The 15,579-nt window shown below is 43.1% G+C and overlaps 1 protein-coding gene across 1 annotated transcript; it reads right to left on the bottom strand.

Annotated features, from left to right (window-relative positions):
- Positions 1-1,020: 1,020 nt before the first annotated feature.
- On the bottom strand, positions 1,021-1,742 carry LOC123393417 (wiskott-Aldrich syndrome protein homolog). Its single transcript, XM_045085288.1, has 2 exons — positions 1,355-1,742; positions 1,021-1,232 (listed from the first exon to the last, which is right to left on the bottom strand). Exons 1-2 carry the CDS (start codon positions 1,740-1,742, stop codon positions 1,063-1,065), a joined length of 558 nt encoding a protein of 185 aa, XP_044941223.1. The 3' UTR covers positions 1,021-1,062.
- Positions 1,743-15,579: the final 13,837 nt, after the last annotated feature.

Raw genomic sequence — 15,579 nt, 5'->3', positions numbered from 1 at the left:
CAGGAAACGGTACTGAAGACTGCAGCAACGTTGGGAGCAACGCCCAGAGACCTAAAGATGATGGACAAACCAGCACATGGATGTGACGGTCCGTAGAAGGGCTCTGATGGGAAGGCAGGCCTTGGAAGGGTAGGGAGTCAGCCCAGGCATGGATCTGGGACTCGCATGGACAAAGACAACCGTGAGTACAACCTCCAAGGAAAAGAATGCAAATGGCAAAGAGCTGATGACCTTATCAGATCAGATTTCCATTCTAAGAAAAGTAGTAAAAAAGTAAAAATCAGTAAAGATCAGTAAGGTAGAACAAACTGCTTTTATAAAAAAGCAGAGGACGGCACAGTCCTATCTGTGTCCTACACTTGTGGGTGCTAGAACATATCTCTCAAGGACGCCATAACATCAAATGGAACTATATATATATATAAATATAACAAAATATAAAGTTGTAAGAGGCCTTAACTTTATTTGTGCTACTGTAGTTGCCAACTTCTGCTCACATGACCCCAAATATTCCATTGAAAAATTAAAACTTCAGTCTGCTGGTGACATGTCTCCAGATGGTAAGTTAGTCAAATTTATTCTTTCCAAGGGCTCTTTGGGCTTAAGTAAAGACAACCCGAACATGCAGATTTTTTCACTTTTTGGTTTTACCTACCTTCTTATCCCCAAATCTCCCTTGGTAACTACAACAGTGTTTGAGGAGAGAAAAAAATGAAGAGAAAGCTTTTCTAGGATTTAGCTCAGAGGTGCCCAGTATTATCAATCATGATGTTCGTCATCGTCACACGTGGGGCGTGTGGAATTTCGTGGGATCCACAACAGCCGTCTGACCGGACCTCCACGCTGGGAAAACGAACAGGCTCATTGCTGACCCCCGGCCACGCCGTCCCGCAGCCCCGGCCGACGCCCCACCTCGGCTCCTACAGCAGCGCTGTCCCCTCATTTAATGTCACCTCTGGGACCAACCGCGTCCGCCTGCCGCAGGCAGAACCTCGGCGACAGGAAGCAGAGCTCGGGCGGGGGGGGGGGGGGGGGGGTCCCGGCCGGGCAGTCCCGCTGCTGTCACCGGAGCCCGCGGCGGAGGCCACCCTGGGCAGCGGCCGTGGGAACGACCAGGCTGCGCCCGTGGCTCGTCTCCGGGAAACCACACGTGCCTCCGAAGGCCAGCGCGGTCTCGACGACACCGTCCGTGCTGTTGAGGGGCGTGTTGGGCCGCAGAAGCTGAGAACACCCTGAAATGCACAGTCGTGATGCCAGCAGCAATTTTTAAGCTGGAAGAGGAGAAATGCCTCCCAAGAATTCCCTTACGCCAAAGCGACTGTCAGAGCAGGGATGCGACCCTCGCGGCAGTTACCTTCTGCGCAGGGTCCGTCGCACGGAGCCGTGATACTGTCCCGGCCCCCGCTGGCCGGTAAGCGCGGGGGGGGGGGGGGGGCAGGAGGTGGGGGGGGGGCTGTGGACCAGGGGGAGACGGGGCGGGGCCGGGGACAGGGCCGGGGGACAGGGGTCCCGCCGTTCCCACTGCCCGGCTGGCCGCCCCCCCCCCCCCCCCCGCGCTCGCCCACTAAGGCCCCGGAGAGCGGGTGGCGCGTCCCAGCAGGGGACCGCCCGCCCGACGTTTGCTGTCCGCGGACTGCGCCTCCTCTAACGCGCGGCTCCGCGGTCGCGGCGGGCGCGGGCGGAACGTCCTTGGTTCGCGCGCGCAGAAGCCGGAGCCCACGCAGGTGCGCGCAAAACCTCATCAGTTCCCGCTTTATTAGCAGCGTCGGCTGGGCACGGCTTCCGACACTTATTTACTGACTGCGTGGTGGCGAAACCTCAAGTTCTAGACCTTCTCCCCAGGGCTCCTTCCGCGATCCTCTCACCCAGCCCCTGCCCGGCCGGCGGCGGAGCGGATCCCACACGCTCCACGGTGAAAATGGAGTGAATATTTCACTATTTTTGTTTACATCTTCATTCAACTCATTGATTTTTTTTTTCCCAAAACCTCATCTTTTTCTGGCTCCCTGTTTTTCTTTGGAACATTCCAGGTTTATGTAAGATTTCAAAAAATAAGTCAGCCTTGTTCTCATGAACATGCCTACCATGATGTTCTTTCTATATCTACTCTGAGAAAAGGCAAAAATGAAATGTTAACTCTTCTTTCTCTCATACATGGAGCCATTTTAAATTACAGAAACAACACGACAGGCATTACCACAGTGTGAAATATATATATATATATATATATATATATATATATATATTTTTTTTTTTTTTTTTTTCTGCTTTACATTACCTACCAGGAGGAACTATAAAGTGTAGGATTTATGGATGAATTTTAGAAGCATTGGAGCCTCCGGATCACTGTTTTAAATTAGGGACTTTTGAAATCTCTAATTTACATGTAAGTTTAAGCAATGAATACTAAAGGCGTGACCTACCCGAAAATGAGCTTCTTCACTGAAAATGCTGTGATATAAGGACTTGTTCTGTGAGCTTCATAGAAGGTCTGAATGAAAATCCTCAGGAGGCAGAAGACAGGCCAGATGGAGTACATCCAGAAGATTCTGCTGTAACCTGCATTTGATCTCAGAATCAACCTGATAGAGATGCATCATGCAACTATGGGAACCACACTGTTGACTGTAACACGGCCAAGGACGCTTGGCAACTTTAAATGGCATCTGGGAGACCCACAGTCATCCGTGTAGTGAGGCCTCAGCTGGTACCAGCCAAGGATTCTAAAGCCTCTTCTTGACTGAGCTGAAGAGTGACGAACCTGGGCATTCTTTACTTGAAAACTGGGTGGACAGCACTGCAACTTTAAATTCATGATGCTCTTGGAGGATTCTGCTGTCATTCAGACTCCGTACTTCTAGAACCCTGGTTCAGAGAGAGCTCGGCCTAGTGCATGCCAAGTGGATGGGCACCATGCTGAGGGCGCTGTTTCCATCACATAACATTTCCCTCCACGGAACGAGCTCTGTGAGCGTGATCTCTGACCACAGCAGTCGCCTTCGTCTTGTTTGTTCTCTGTCTTCTTAGACACTGCAGGTTAGGCAGACAGAGACACTTTCTTAGCCTCATTCCAATGAGGCCATTATTTCCATCCTATTTTCTTTTTTAGAGCAAGAGAGACAACAAAACCTTAGGTACAACAAAGCCTTGGTCTCTAGGCATTTTTTAAGACTGATTAATGGAATAGCAATGTGTGAGTGCATTCCAACTTGGGGATTAAAAAAAAAACTGAGTATTTGTCAAAGTTGTATCAAAGAATTTGATCATTTTCTCAGATAGACATCTAGTCTTAAATTAAAAATTCTGACTCAAATTTCTCTCACTTAAAATCTTAAATCTTTTCATTATACCATTACTTCAAAAATATGTTTTTTCATTCTGATAACCCGTTACAGAACTCATAAGAGATTTTGTATTTTCCTAGAGACTGTATTATATATTTGTAAAAACATACAGAAAGATTTAATAGAAGTAATAGCAGATAATTATGAGAAAATATTTTAAGGGAAATAGACTAGAGTATCTAATGCTGTTGAAGTCATTGCCAACGACACTCTAAAACTACATGATACTATCTATTGTGGATGGTATTGAAGCAGCACTAATTTCATGAAGTAGATAAGAGAGAAGTTATATTTATTCAAGAGATATTTGTTGGAAGAGCACCCTGTGGCAGGTGCAATCCTAAGTACTGGGTATATAACCATGTAATAAAGCCTTTAAGCATTGAGTTCCCACCATGTGGATAAAGTGGTCAATATGCTGATCCTCCCTCAACACATTCCTCGCTTTTAGAGAAGTGGGACTTGAAGAAATAATCGATGAAAATTTTTTCATCGCAGCTTCCTGAACTTTACTCTTGTGCAGTATTCCCAACCTGGGATCTTATCTGTGAAACTGTATCTTCCAAACTGTAGCTTCCTAGCGATACGGACAGGTGAATGTATGGAATCCGTGAACAGGGTAAGCCTTTCAGGTGTCCAAAAATAAATCAATAAGTAAGGACAAACCTCCCATGGACCAGTCACTGAAACTAAGTCCTGCGAAACAGTAATAAAAGGTAAACTCTTATGTCCTTCAGTTATACGAACGAGGGGATGAGAGCCCAGACTATTGTACCAGAATGAATACAGTTTGCCCTTACTATTAAAAAGTCTCAAAAAAAAAAAAGAGAGAGAGATTCATAAGATAATAAGAAAATGAGTAAAATTTAGTGATTTTTTTACTCTGATGCATATATTGAAACATTTTACTTCTTCTCTGCTGGAATGGAGTGTCTGTAAGCCCTTGCATGTCTCTCTCTAGAAGTAATGATAGGGGCTCATTGATGTGCTTACAAAATGAGTGAATGAATACTAAAAAGAGTGCCAAGGGGCCCCGAGTGGCTCAGTGGATTAAGCATCCAACTCTTGATTTTGACTCAGGTTATGATCCCAGGGTCATGAGATCGAGCCCCTGCTGGGTGCCAGGCCAGCACACAGTCTACTTGGTTCTCTCTCCCCCCAACTCATGCACCCTCAATATCCATCTCTCTCTCTCTCTCAAATAAATACATAAATATTTTTTAAAAATAAAAATTTAAAAAGTGCCCATTTGATCATCAGGAGGCCCATGTTCTGGTCCTATCTACCACTGGTTCACTGCTGAACTATGTAAGTCACTGCATCTCAGATCTCAATTTTCTGATGAGGAAGATGGTCTCTTTCAAATTCTAAAATTCTAAGTTGATGATTAATTATAAATTTTAAATATGTACTGGGTCTATATACTTCTTAAGATATCACCCAAAGAGAAAGTTTTAGATACAGTTCAGAGGCTACAAATTTAGATATTTTCTCACTATTTGGGGATTATACAACATCAAGAAAGAAAGATAACACAAATCTGTCATTTGTGCCAAAAAGGATAAAAATCATCCTTCTTAGGCTGAAAATGCTGATGCTTTTGCTGTAATTAAATCCATAGGAGAACTAACCCATCCAAAGAGCAACAAATTCTTCTGTGAATTGTTACCTATTCCCAAGAAACAACTAAGGCCTATTCCCCATATTAAAGGAAATGCTGAACAATCTAGACAAGCAGAAATTTTTATTTTTTCACATATTTATTTTCTAGTCATTTTCCCCATTACATTAAAAAAAATACTCTGCTGCAATTCAGAAGAAAACTTCCGAAATAAAAATCACATACATCCTCAAGGTTGACATTCTATGTTTTTCAAAGCACCAGCCTAGTTAAAACTTAAAATAACCCTGTGGAGATGATATAACTAGTTATCCTATCACAATTTTGCAGTTGGGGAAATGGAGACCTAAAACTTTGAGTCACTCTCCCAAGGTCAAAAGGCTAGAAAGATGCACAACCAATGCTGGTTCAGGGGTCGATGTCTTTTCCCCGTCACGACAAGTTGAGTGGAGATCTACTTTTACTCTGTCCATTAAATCAGCTCACCGAAGATTTTGTGTCTGATGGCTTACTAGCGATAAATTCTTAGTATCACAATAGCTGATTAATTCCCTAAGCCTTAGCTGGTGTATTGTCAGGAACTATATACTAACTTTAATCTTCATATAAAATATTCTGAAAATACCTAACAAGTGTCCTGAAGCCAAAGAAATTACTTGCGATTATACTTATCACTGCTCTCTGTTACTGAATACTTAAGTTTTAAATCAGCTATACGATAGAGATGAGTTTAGAAGGAAGATTTTTTTTTTAATCTTTGTTTCTCAACACCAGAATACAGAATAATCACCAGAATACAGAATAATAAATGGAATATATTGAGGATACTTGTTGATAAATATAGGCGATTACATGATCCATTTGAGTATAAAAATCACTCTGTTCCAAGAAGACAATCGAAGTGATTGAATCCGATCTGTCTCATCCATCCTTGCAACAACATACAAAATTATCGGAGCACTTCCACTTTTCTACCAGTTCTGGTTTTGTGTTGTTTTCACTTTTAATAACCGACTCCTTGCTATGAAATGTCACAGAAGGAGAGTTCTCATTAAATTTCCAGACAAACTTTCCAGAAATAAATAAATCTACCTAACTTCACTGGGATCAGAAAACAGACTCCTCCGCAGTTCAACTCTGTACCAGACTCGAGAACCGCTGGCTCATTCTGGAGCCGCACTCAGGGTCCATTTTCTGCCCTAGTTGGGAGGCCTGCAGAGTGCAAGGAGAGGGCGGCAGGGCCATCCAACCCTTTCTCTCGATGGCTCCGGGTCCATCAGAAACACTGGGCGTGTTCACAGGTAACACAGCAGAGTTCCACAGAAGGAATATTTATAAAGGAGGGGGGACCCAGCAAGCAAGAATAGGGCATCTGCCAATAGAAGGAGACCCCCTGAGAGGCAGCCCTACGTCCCTTACTTAAGGAAGACACCCACGTGAAAGGGACTCGTTTATTACTTTGTGATCAAGTCACATAATTTTAATTAGGAAACTATTTTAAAAGAAAATGGATATATTTGGCAGTTTGTGGTATAATTTTAATTAGGAAACTATTTTAAAAGAAAATGGATATATTTGGCAGTTTGTGGTAATGTTGGTAGAAGCATCACTGTGGAAACTTCTTTCTAGTCTAATCCCTAAGGAAGGTCACCTCTGAAAATTCCAGTACATGTATGTCATTTGCCTAGGGATTGCTCATATTAAATATATTTTTGGCCATTATTCAATCTTAAATTTTGGTTTGATTCTTCATTTTCCTTTAGTCATAAAGGACAATACAGATACATAATACTTACTGGTCAACAGGTGTTAAAATATTATGTCACCAGCGCCCTGAGGGAAACCCTGGCCGGGAGCCCCCTGCCGGCTCTGTCGCCCCGGCATAAGGGTACCGCCCCCGTGCCGGCTCTGTCGCCCCGGGCATAAGGGTACCGCCCCCGTGCCGGCTCTGTCGCCCCGGGCATAAGGGGACCGCCCCCGTGCCGGCTCTGACCCCAGCCTCCAGCTCAGCTCTACCGGCCCCTCCTGTCAACCAAGCCTGACAAGAAGCCAGAGGCAGCAGCATCCCCTGTGCAGCCGGTGAAGGACGGTCTGACAGGACAGTGCAGGGTGGAGAAGGGGGGAGACTGAGTAGGTTTTGAGGAACAACTGGGAAAAATCCAGGAGAGCAAAAGCACAAGATAATCAGAGACTCTTCCCTCAAACGGGCTTGGGAAAGGTGTAAAAAGAACAAAAAGAGGGCCATGAGCGACCACACACAAACCTGGGAACAAAGCTGGGTCAAGCTTTACCTAACTGCACATTAACATCATGCTTTATAGTCTATGTAAAAATGATTAATCTAATTTTACAGATGAGAAAACTGAGGTGTGGAAAAATTAAATAAATTGCCCCAAATCACATGATTGGCAAGTGGCAGAACTGGGACTTGAAACAAAAGCTTCCGGATTTCAAATCCCCTGCTTTCCCAGTAGGGAACCCACACCTGAAGGCATACACGAGGAGGTGTCCGATTTCCCATTGGCCTGAGTTGGAGCCCAACTAGGGAAGATCAGATCTTAACTGACCCCGTTTGCATCAGGATTAGCCACAGCTGAAGGTCCCTGAGACGTGGGTCTCTAAGAAATCCATTAAACAACATGAACAGACCTAGTCGTTGAGAGTTTGTTTTTTGCCTGTGTATCTACTGGAGACACATACTGGAAGAAGAAAATGTGCCATCCAGGCATTTTTTTCTCTTTGCCAGAGGCATGCGTGCCACTTGAGAGAAGACACTGCCATTTATGTAATACTGGAATGGTTAATATTTATGCTCAGTTGTCTGCTATTCTCTGCCCCAGGACAACTTGAACTAATTTTTAGAGTATAACTAGCAAAGTGCTTTGTAAAAACAAGGTAAGAAATGCAGGTAACCAAGCTGTATTCAATTTGGCCTCAATAAACTTCTCTTCCATTAACCCCATTCAATTATACAATTCTCAATAGGAAAGATAATTTCTCTTATGTTCCTTAAGTAAAACGCTCATACGAAATGGATTTATCACTTGGTGATCAGTCCATACAATCTTTTTTAACCGAAATATATTTGACATATAACATTGTGTAAACTTAAAATGTATAACACGTTAGGGTGTCCGGGTGGCACAGTCGGTTAAGCATCTGAGTCTTGGTTTCAGCTGAAGTCAGGATCTCAGGATCAATCAAGTCCTGAGCTGGGCTGTGCACTGGACATGCACTGAGCCTACTCAGGATTCTCTCTCTCCCTCTGCCCCTACAATCCCCACCCCCACCCCACTCACGCTTTCACTCTCTTCTCTAAACAAACAAACAAACAAAAGTATAACATGTTCATTTGATACACTTATATATTGTAATATGATTGCCATTGTAAAGATAATTAGCACCTCTATTACACTTGCATAGTTATCATTTCTTTTAGATAGCTACAATAATTAAGTTCTACATGCTAAGCAAATCTGATGATACTGTTGTCTATATTCCCTATACTGTGCACTAGATCTCTGGGATTTATTCCCTACACTACAAGTTTGTCCCCTTAACAACATCTATCCTATACCCCCATCTTCCAGCCCCTAGTAACCACAATTTTACCCTCTGCTTTAAATATATATAAGTGATATCATACAGTATTTCTTTTTTCTGCATCAATATTGTCACAAATGACAGGATGTCCTTCTTTCTCATGGATGAACGATATTCCACTATAAATATAACAATGTTCCATTACATATATATACATATATAATCTCTTTATCCAGTCATCAGCTGACGGGTGCTTACATTGTTTCCAAATCTTGGCTATTGTGAATAATGTTGCAATAACTATATACCCAGAAGTAAAACTGCGGGACTACAATGGCAGATCTAGTTTTAATCTTTTGATTTAATTTTTAAAGATTAAATTTTTGATTTTTTGTTGTCTTCCTATAGTTATGAAACAGCAATACGGATACTTAACAGACAACAGACATATATAAAAATACTATATAATGATCATCTAGGCACTATTGAGAGCACAAAGAAGGTGCAAGGAATAAAATGAAACACACATACACAGTCCTCCTCCTCCTCCTCATCATCATCACCTTTAGATGAAAGGACTTTGCCATCTGATGGGATGGGTGAGAATCTCCTACAAGCTGAGACAGATACACAGAGAAATCAACGATTTGCAGAATATCACAATAATTGCTATGCCATTTTCTGCAACTCACACAAAAGACAATATTGTCTATTTTATATAGGGACATGTCTGCATATATAAATAGAAATGGCATGGCATAATATTTCCCACACTGAGAACAGTGATCCCATCTAAGCAGTGTGAGAAGGAGGAACTTAGACAATGGCCAAAGGAGAATTTACCCTCACCTGTAATGTTTCAACTTTTATGAGACAAATATATTTTTGCACGTCGTGTATTTTTCTAAGTCTTAACACAAAATAGTGGTGTATACAAAGTTGTATTAGCATAGATGATGGAAATGTTCAATGTGCCCATGTAATCATGGGAGCCATCTTAAAGAAGGTGCCATCTGAATTTGGTCTCAAGGATAAATAGGAAAACTGATTAGAAATATGAGAGTCGGGCACATCAAGAGAAAACCATCAAAGTATGCAAAAATAAAGAAATGAGACAAAATATGGTGTGCCTGTTTAGGCATGGCTACAGAGAGAATGTGTGTGCAGGAGAGAGGGAACGGTCATAGAAAAAGTACCTGTGCTTCTAAGAGGCTTGCTTGTAAGACTGGCGAGCTTAGAATCAGGACTATCAACTTCTAACCCATGACCCCTTAGATAAACAGAAACATCTCCTGCCTTCCTTAAATGTTAATAGAAATTTCTTTTTAATATTTACTTATTTAGGAGGGGGAAGGGACATAGAGAGGGAGAGAGAATCTCAAGCAGACTCCCCACTGAGTGCAGAGCTCAACGCAGGGCTCAAACTCAGGACCCTGAGATCACGACCTGAGCCAAAATCAAGAGTCGGATGCTTAACTGACTGAGCCATCCAGTGCCCCAGAAATTTCAAAAACAAAGTATTGAAACCAAAGATAAAACAAAGGAATGACAGCTTTAGAATTACATCCCCCCGACACACACCCAATTTTGTCACATCTGGCTGCAAGTTTTGTCATCATGAAAGAAAGAGAGAAAACAGTTCATGTTCAACATTGATCCAGTTACAGACAAAACACATAAAACTACTTCCCCATTACATGCAGATTAAAAAAATGAGATCATGCCCAAAGATAAACTCATAATCAATTACTAAAAGCTGCTTTCCAGAGGTTAATTATGCCAAATTCATCACACAGACCATCTGACAGCACTGACCATCTCTGAGGAGGGTTCGGTACAAGCTCCCTCCACGCCAGGGCACAGGAGGCCAAAGCCTCGTTCCCCAGGTTGGGCCTTCCCCAGATAAGAGGCTCTTTCCTTCCTTTCAGTCACTGTCAAGACCAGTGCCCTCTGAGATGTTCATTAAAGGAGGAGGCACTCTGTGCCACAGTTTCTTATATCAGTGGAGCTTATCTACAGGTGCTGTAGGGGTTTGTTTGTTTGTTTGGGTTTTTTTCCCCCCTCAGTTGTTGGTTCAATATTTTCGAAGCTCAAATATTTGCCAAATATGCTAAGCTCTTTTGAAAATTACCATTTTTGGAAGTTTGAAGCATTTGGTGTTTTCTCTGGTCCTCCAAAACCAGAACAGCTCCAGGCTGCAGATCTGGACAAGCATACTTCCCTCTGACAAGATTGCAACATGTTTTCCATGGCCTAATTGCAATAATTTTATAAACAGCCTATTCCAGGCCTCTGGAGCCAATTTTTGTGGTACAACCAATTAAGTCTTCTTCTTCTTTTTTTTTTTTTTTTTTCCCTTTTCAACATTGGATGTTTACCAAAGAAAAGAAGTCAGTTCACTGGATGAATGCACAGAAAAGAAAGATTTTGGAATGGTGCCTATTAGCTGGTGCCATCTGATCCTTGCTAGGGATGCCCACGAGCCTGGGGTGGGCATTACTTTTGGAGGAATCCATGTTAATGGCTCCTCCTGGACCCAGGGTTCAACTATGTGAACATCTTCTTAACAAGCACAAGCAAACCTTTTTTTTTTTGGCGGGGGCGGGGGCCGGAGGGGGTGGGCTCGGTTATATCCCAATACAGCCTGCTAATTGGAAGAGCTGTCATAGCAATGGAATCTGGCAAGGCTATAATTTTTTTAACAGTACCTACCCTTCTTTCCTGTCCAAAAAAAAGAAAAACCAAATTCTCCCTGAACCATTGAAGCTAGCCAGGAAGGGACACCTGGAGGGCTTAGCTGATTAGGCAGCTGACTCTTAATTCTGGGCCCGGGCATGATGTCAGGGTCCTGGGATCAAGTTGCACACTGAGCTCTGTGCTCAGTGAGGAATCTGCTTGAAGACTCTCTCTCTCCCTTTGCCCCTCCCGCTTCTTTCTCTCTCTCAAAATAAATAAGTCTTTAAAAAAATAAGTTTCCAGGAAGAGGGTATGGATTGCATTGATGATTTTCATCTAAGACCCTGATAGAGAGGTTCTAAGAATCATTGGATAAACCATGATCTTTCTTATGAAGAAGGCTAAATAACTCGGAATATTCCTCTTACAAAATTATCTTTTGATTGGTAATACCTTAGGACAAAATATATTCATGACATCAACTCTGAAAATGAGTAAGCCCTTGGATTTATTTCCCACCCACCCCCCATTGAGCTGTGAAAGCATCTTCAGAAGAAATTCCAAAACACAAGGGGGAAATAGCTTCCTTTTTTAAAATTTCAAGTCCAACTGAAGATACTCTACTATGAACCTCAAAAATTCTGATAGATTTTCAAATGATGTCATTGTGGAAGATAAGCAAATTCTGTCATTTACAAGCTTCACACCACAACTTGAACAATCCGTTTGTAATTAACCACACGAATGGCAAGAATGAAGTCTTCCCTCAGATCACTAGGCAGGGCTTTCTAAGCTAATATCTGCTTGTGAACAATCTGATGCATTCCATAGAGAAGAGCTTGTGTGCCCTCTTTGTCTTCCCACCAAAAATCCCTATTATAGTGCCAGCATTGTTGACATTCCATAGGTTAATGTGGCCATCATTTTTTTCCTAAATCCATTCATTATATCAAAAAATTGTATTCACTGGCAAAGGCTGTCATCAGCTTTATTGTAATCCTCAGGGCTTGAGACAAATTTGGATTTTTTCCATAGTCTTTTTTTAGCCACATATGCATAAATTAGAAGTTGGAAAAAATTGTTTTGCTGTAAAATTCATCCCAATGAATAGCATAAGAGTAATGCCGTAATTCTTGGCACATTTTACAGTTTGACACACTAAATTATTAATTCAGTACTTGACTACTGTGACAGTTCATTTTTTGTGCCAACCTAACTGGGCCATAGTACCCAGATACCTATCAAACATTATCTTAGATGTTTCTGTGAAGTCATTTTTTTAGACGACATTAACACTTAAATCAGTAGACTTGGAGTAAAACAGACTGCCTCCCTAATGTGGGTGGGCCCTGCCCAATCAGTTGAAGACTGTAGTAGCACAAAGACAAATTCCTATCAAGTTTTTTCTTCAGTGTAAGTGGGAAACAGCAAAAGGTGAATGACAGATGTGTAGGGAGAAACAGAGACTAAAAGCTAGAAAAGGAATAAAATCTTCCACCAAGGGACAGATGTGAGAAAGGACACAGCACCGTCACTATCCACATGAGCTGTCATTCCTGGAAGCATTCAAAGCAGGAAACCAAATGCTCCCTGGTAAGGAGGTTAAAAATGATCTCCAACTTAAGAATAATCGCCCAAATTTCAAGGCCATAAATACTTAGAGAATATACTAGTAATGTGCAGTTGTGGATACCTACCTACCCTAGCTAACTTATTTTCTGGAATATTAAATGATATTCAGTCAGCAGCACAAAGAACAGGTAAAGCACAAGTTACAGAGAATGCAGCTTCACAATGATCTCATAATAATACACCCAGTTACAATATGCCATATCCTACTTTCTAGCCAACACACCATCAAAAGAAAATCTGAAATGCTTGGGTAAACAAGACACTTATAAGCAATTTGCAAGAGTCTGACAAAATTTCTTCTAAATACAGAGAAAACAATGCTTCAACTTTACACGTAATCAGTGACCTATGCCCAATTTGTTCTCAGTATTGTCATCTTTTTGGAAATTGGTAAAAATAACCTAGCTCAGAAATGGTGTCTGTAACCTACAGGAAAGTGGCCGGTTACCTCACCCGACCCTCTTAATCACAGGATTGTGGGACTATTATTTCAGTCAGTCAAAACTATGTGCCTCTTATTTTTCTAAATCCGATCTGTGACTGCAGCCTTTCAAAGACAGCAATACAAAACGTATAGGATATTGATCCCCACCACCTATGGGTTCTTCCATAAAACAGGGTGATCGAAGACAGATACATCCAGCCTTAGTGACTGGAGTTTCGGTAGAGGAATTCCAGCATTTCTCCAATTATTTGTAAAATAAAATACTTCTTGACAAATGAGAGAAGAGCGAATCCTAGTCCATAATGTCCACATTAGATGAACACATGTGAGACATCATTTGGGCCAGACATGTGTTCATTAGCATATAACTCAACTTCAGATTTGAGAGGGGGATTCTCTGTGACCTGGATGTATTGAGCAAAAGACTAACCCCAACCCACACTCTCAGCCATCTGAAAACATGAAATCCCAAGGGAGCAAAGCCAGCTCTCTGCCCTCGCTCCCTCTCTCGCCCGGCCTCATCACTGGTTCAACAGGGGCCTCACGAACATCTGTACCAGCCCAGATCGCTCCCCTGAGGTCAGACGAACACTCTTCATAGTACAGTGTGGTTCCAAAATCAAACTTTAGCTCTTCCCCCAACCTCACCTCAGTTTTTTTCCCACTCCACAAGTGCCGCCAGCACCCAACAAGTAGCCCATCTAGACACCAAGGGATGATCTAGTGCCTCAAGTTACACATCCCAGCTGTTATCAACCTTAACTGTTTTGCCTCCCAAGTAACTCTCAAATCTGCGCACTTCACCGCAGTAGTCTGAGCTAAGGTCATCCTTCTCCTGCGATCTGCAGGCACCTCCTTATGGATCAGCCAACACTGCAACCCTACTTCCGAAGTTTGATCTCTTCCACCCAACGCAACCAGAGTGTCTTTCCGAATTCCATCTGACTTCACTCCCCATCTCCACCCCACTCCCTTCCTGCCTAAGACCCTACAGTGGATTGCTTTCACTGTTAGAATCAAGACCAAACCGCCTCCTGTGGCCTACGCCACCTTCCATGGCTTCCCCCTCTCCAGCCCCAGTCTACATGAGCCCCCTCTGCTCTTTCTTCCTCTGCCACCTTCACTATTCATTATTAACGTACCTGCTCCCACACATTCTGGGTCTCCTCCCTCTTCACCTGGCTAACTCTCTGCCTGAGCTCCTGTTCCGCCGAAAGCTAACTCTCTGCCTGAGCTCCTGTTCCGCCGAAAGCCAGGTCTGACGCAATGATTACGTAAGTGCCAGTGCTTTATTTAAGGAGATGTAAGCCCATGGCAGGCGGGAAGGCAAGGAAGCAATGCAAAGCGACCTATTACCATCTGGGCCACCGCTTCATGAGGAGGGTCCTTTGGTGGGTGCACCCGCCTGGCCACAGGGGGTCCCTCCGACAGGCTCTTCAGGCCGGCCTGAGAAGAGTCCATTAGAGGAAGGGATGGGGAGAACCCCGCTGCGCAGGTCTTTGGCTGAGGCCTTTTTTCTCTCTTTAGCCAAAACTCTTTCCATGGGGAGTAAGCTCACTCAGGGTTCCAGGTCGTCACTTCCAATTTCATTAATTGGGAAGCCAGACCACAACCCATTGTGTATTGTTTTATCAAGTCCTGAAGTGACTAGGACGAAACAGACTCAGGGTCCCTGAGTGTAGGAGGCTGCCGAGGGGGGCGGAGTCTGGCCCGAAGGCAAAAGCTGCTCACCCTCCGGCAGCAGGCGGGTCACCCTGATTTGGCAATATGCTGGGACATCAAGACAACGGTGGGACACTCCCCGGATGCGGCTATAGTCTTGCAACCCTAATAATGGTATTTACAACAGTTCTGGTGACCCAGAAAATTTGTTTATAGCACAGAACTAAGGAAAAGTAACCTAAAAAACTGTATAAACTATGTTCCTATTACACCCTTTGGTTCTGTTGGAATTTTTTTTTTCCCAAGAGCATATATTGCTTCCATAACTTTATAAAATGGAAGCAAAAAGTATCTCAAGAGAGGGTGCGACAGGTTCCACTGTCACCGCTTGGGGAAACCCAAGATATGGAATGACCAGGAACACCCAGGGCCAACCCAACCTCAAGGTGAAGTCAGGCCATGAAGGCCACTTTCTAAGAAATCGTGTATGTCCAGGCCTTGGTGGCCCTATCTATATACCTCAGATGAGGTCTTCATTCGGTCGTGAGGAAGAGCAGGCGAAGACGTGCTTTGAAGCCCTGATGCTACGTCTCCACTCCAACCGCTGCAACCTGGCAAGATCTCCCCATGTCACTTTCCATCTCAGTGACTATGGT

The sequence above is a fragment of the Mustela putorius genome, unplaced genomic scaffold (assembly GCF_011764305.1).
Source record: "Mustela putorius furo isolate JIRA1106 unplaced genomic scaffold, ASM1176430v1.1 tig00000835_pilon_pilon_pilon, whole genome shotgun sequence".
NCBI classification, from domain to species: Eukaryota; Metazoa; Chordata; class Mammalia; order Carnivora; family Mustelidae; genus Mustela; species Mustela putorius.
This window is presented reverse-complemented; position numbering and strand designations above follow the sequence as displayed.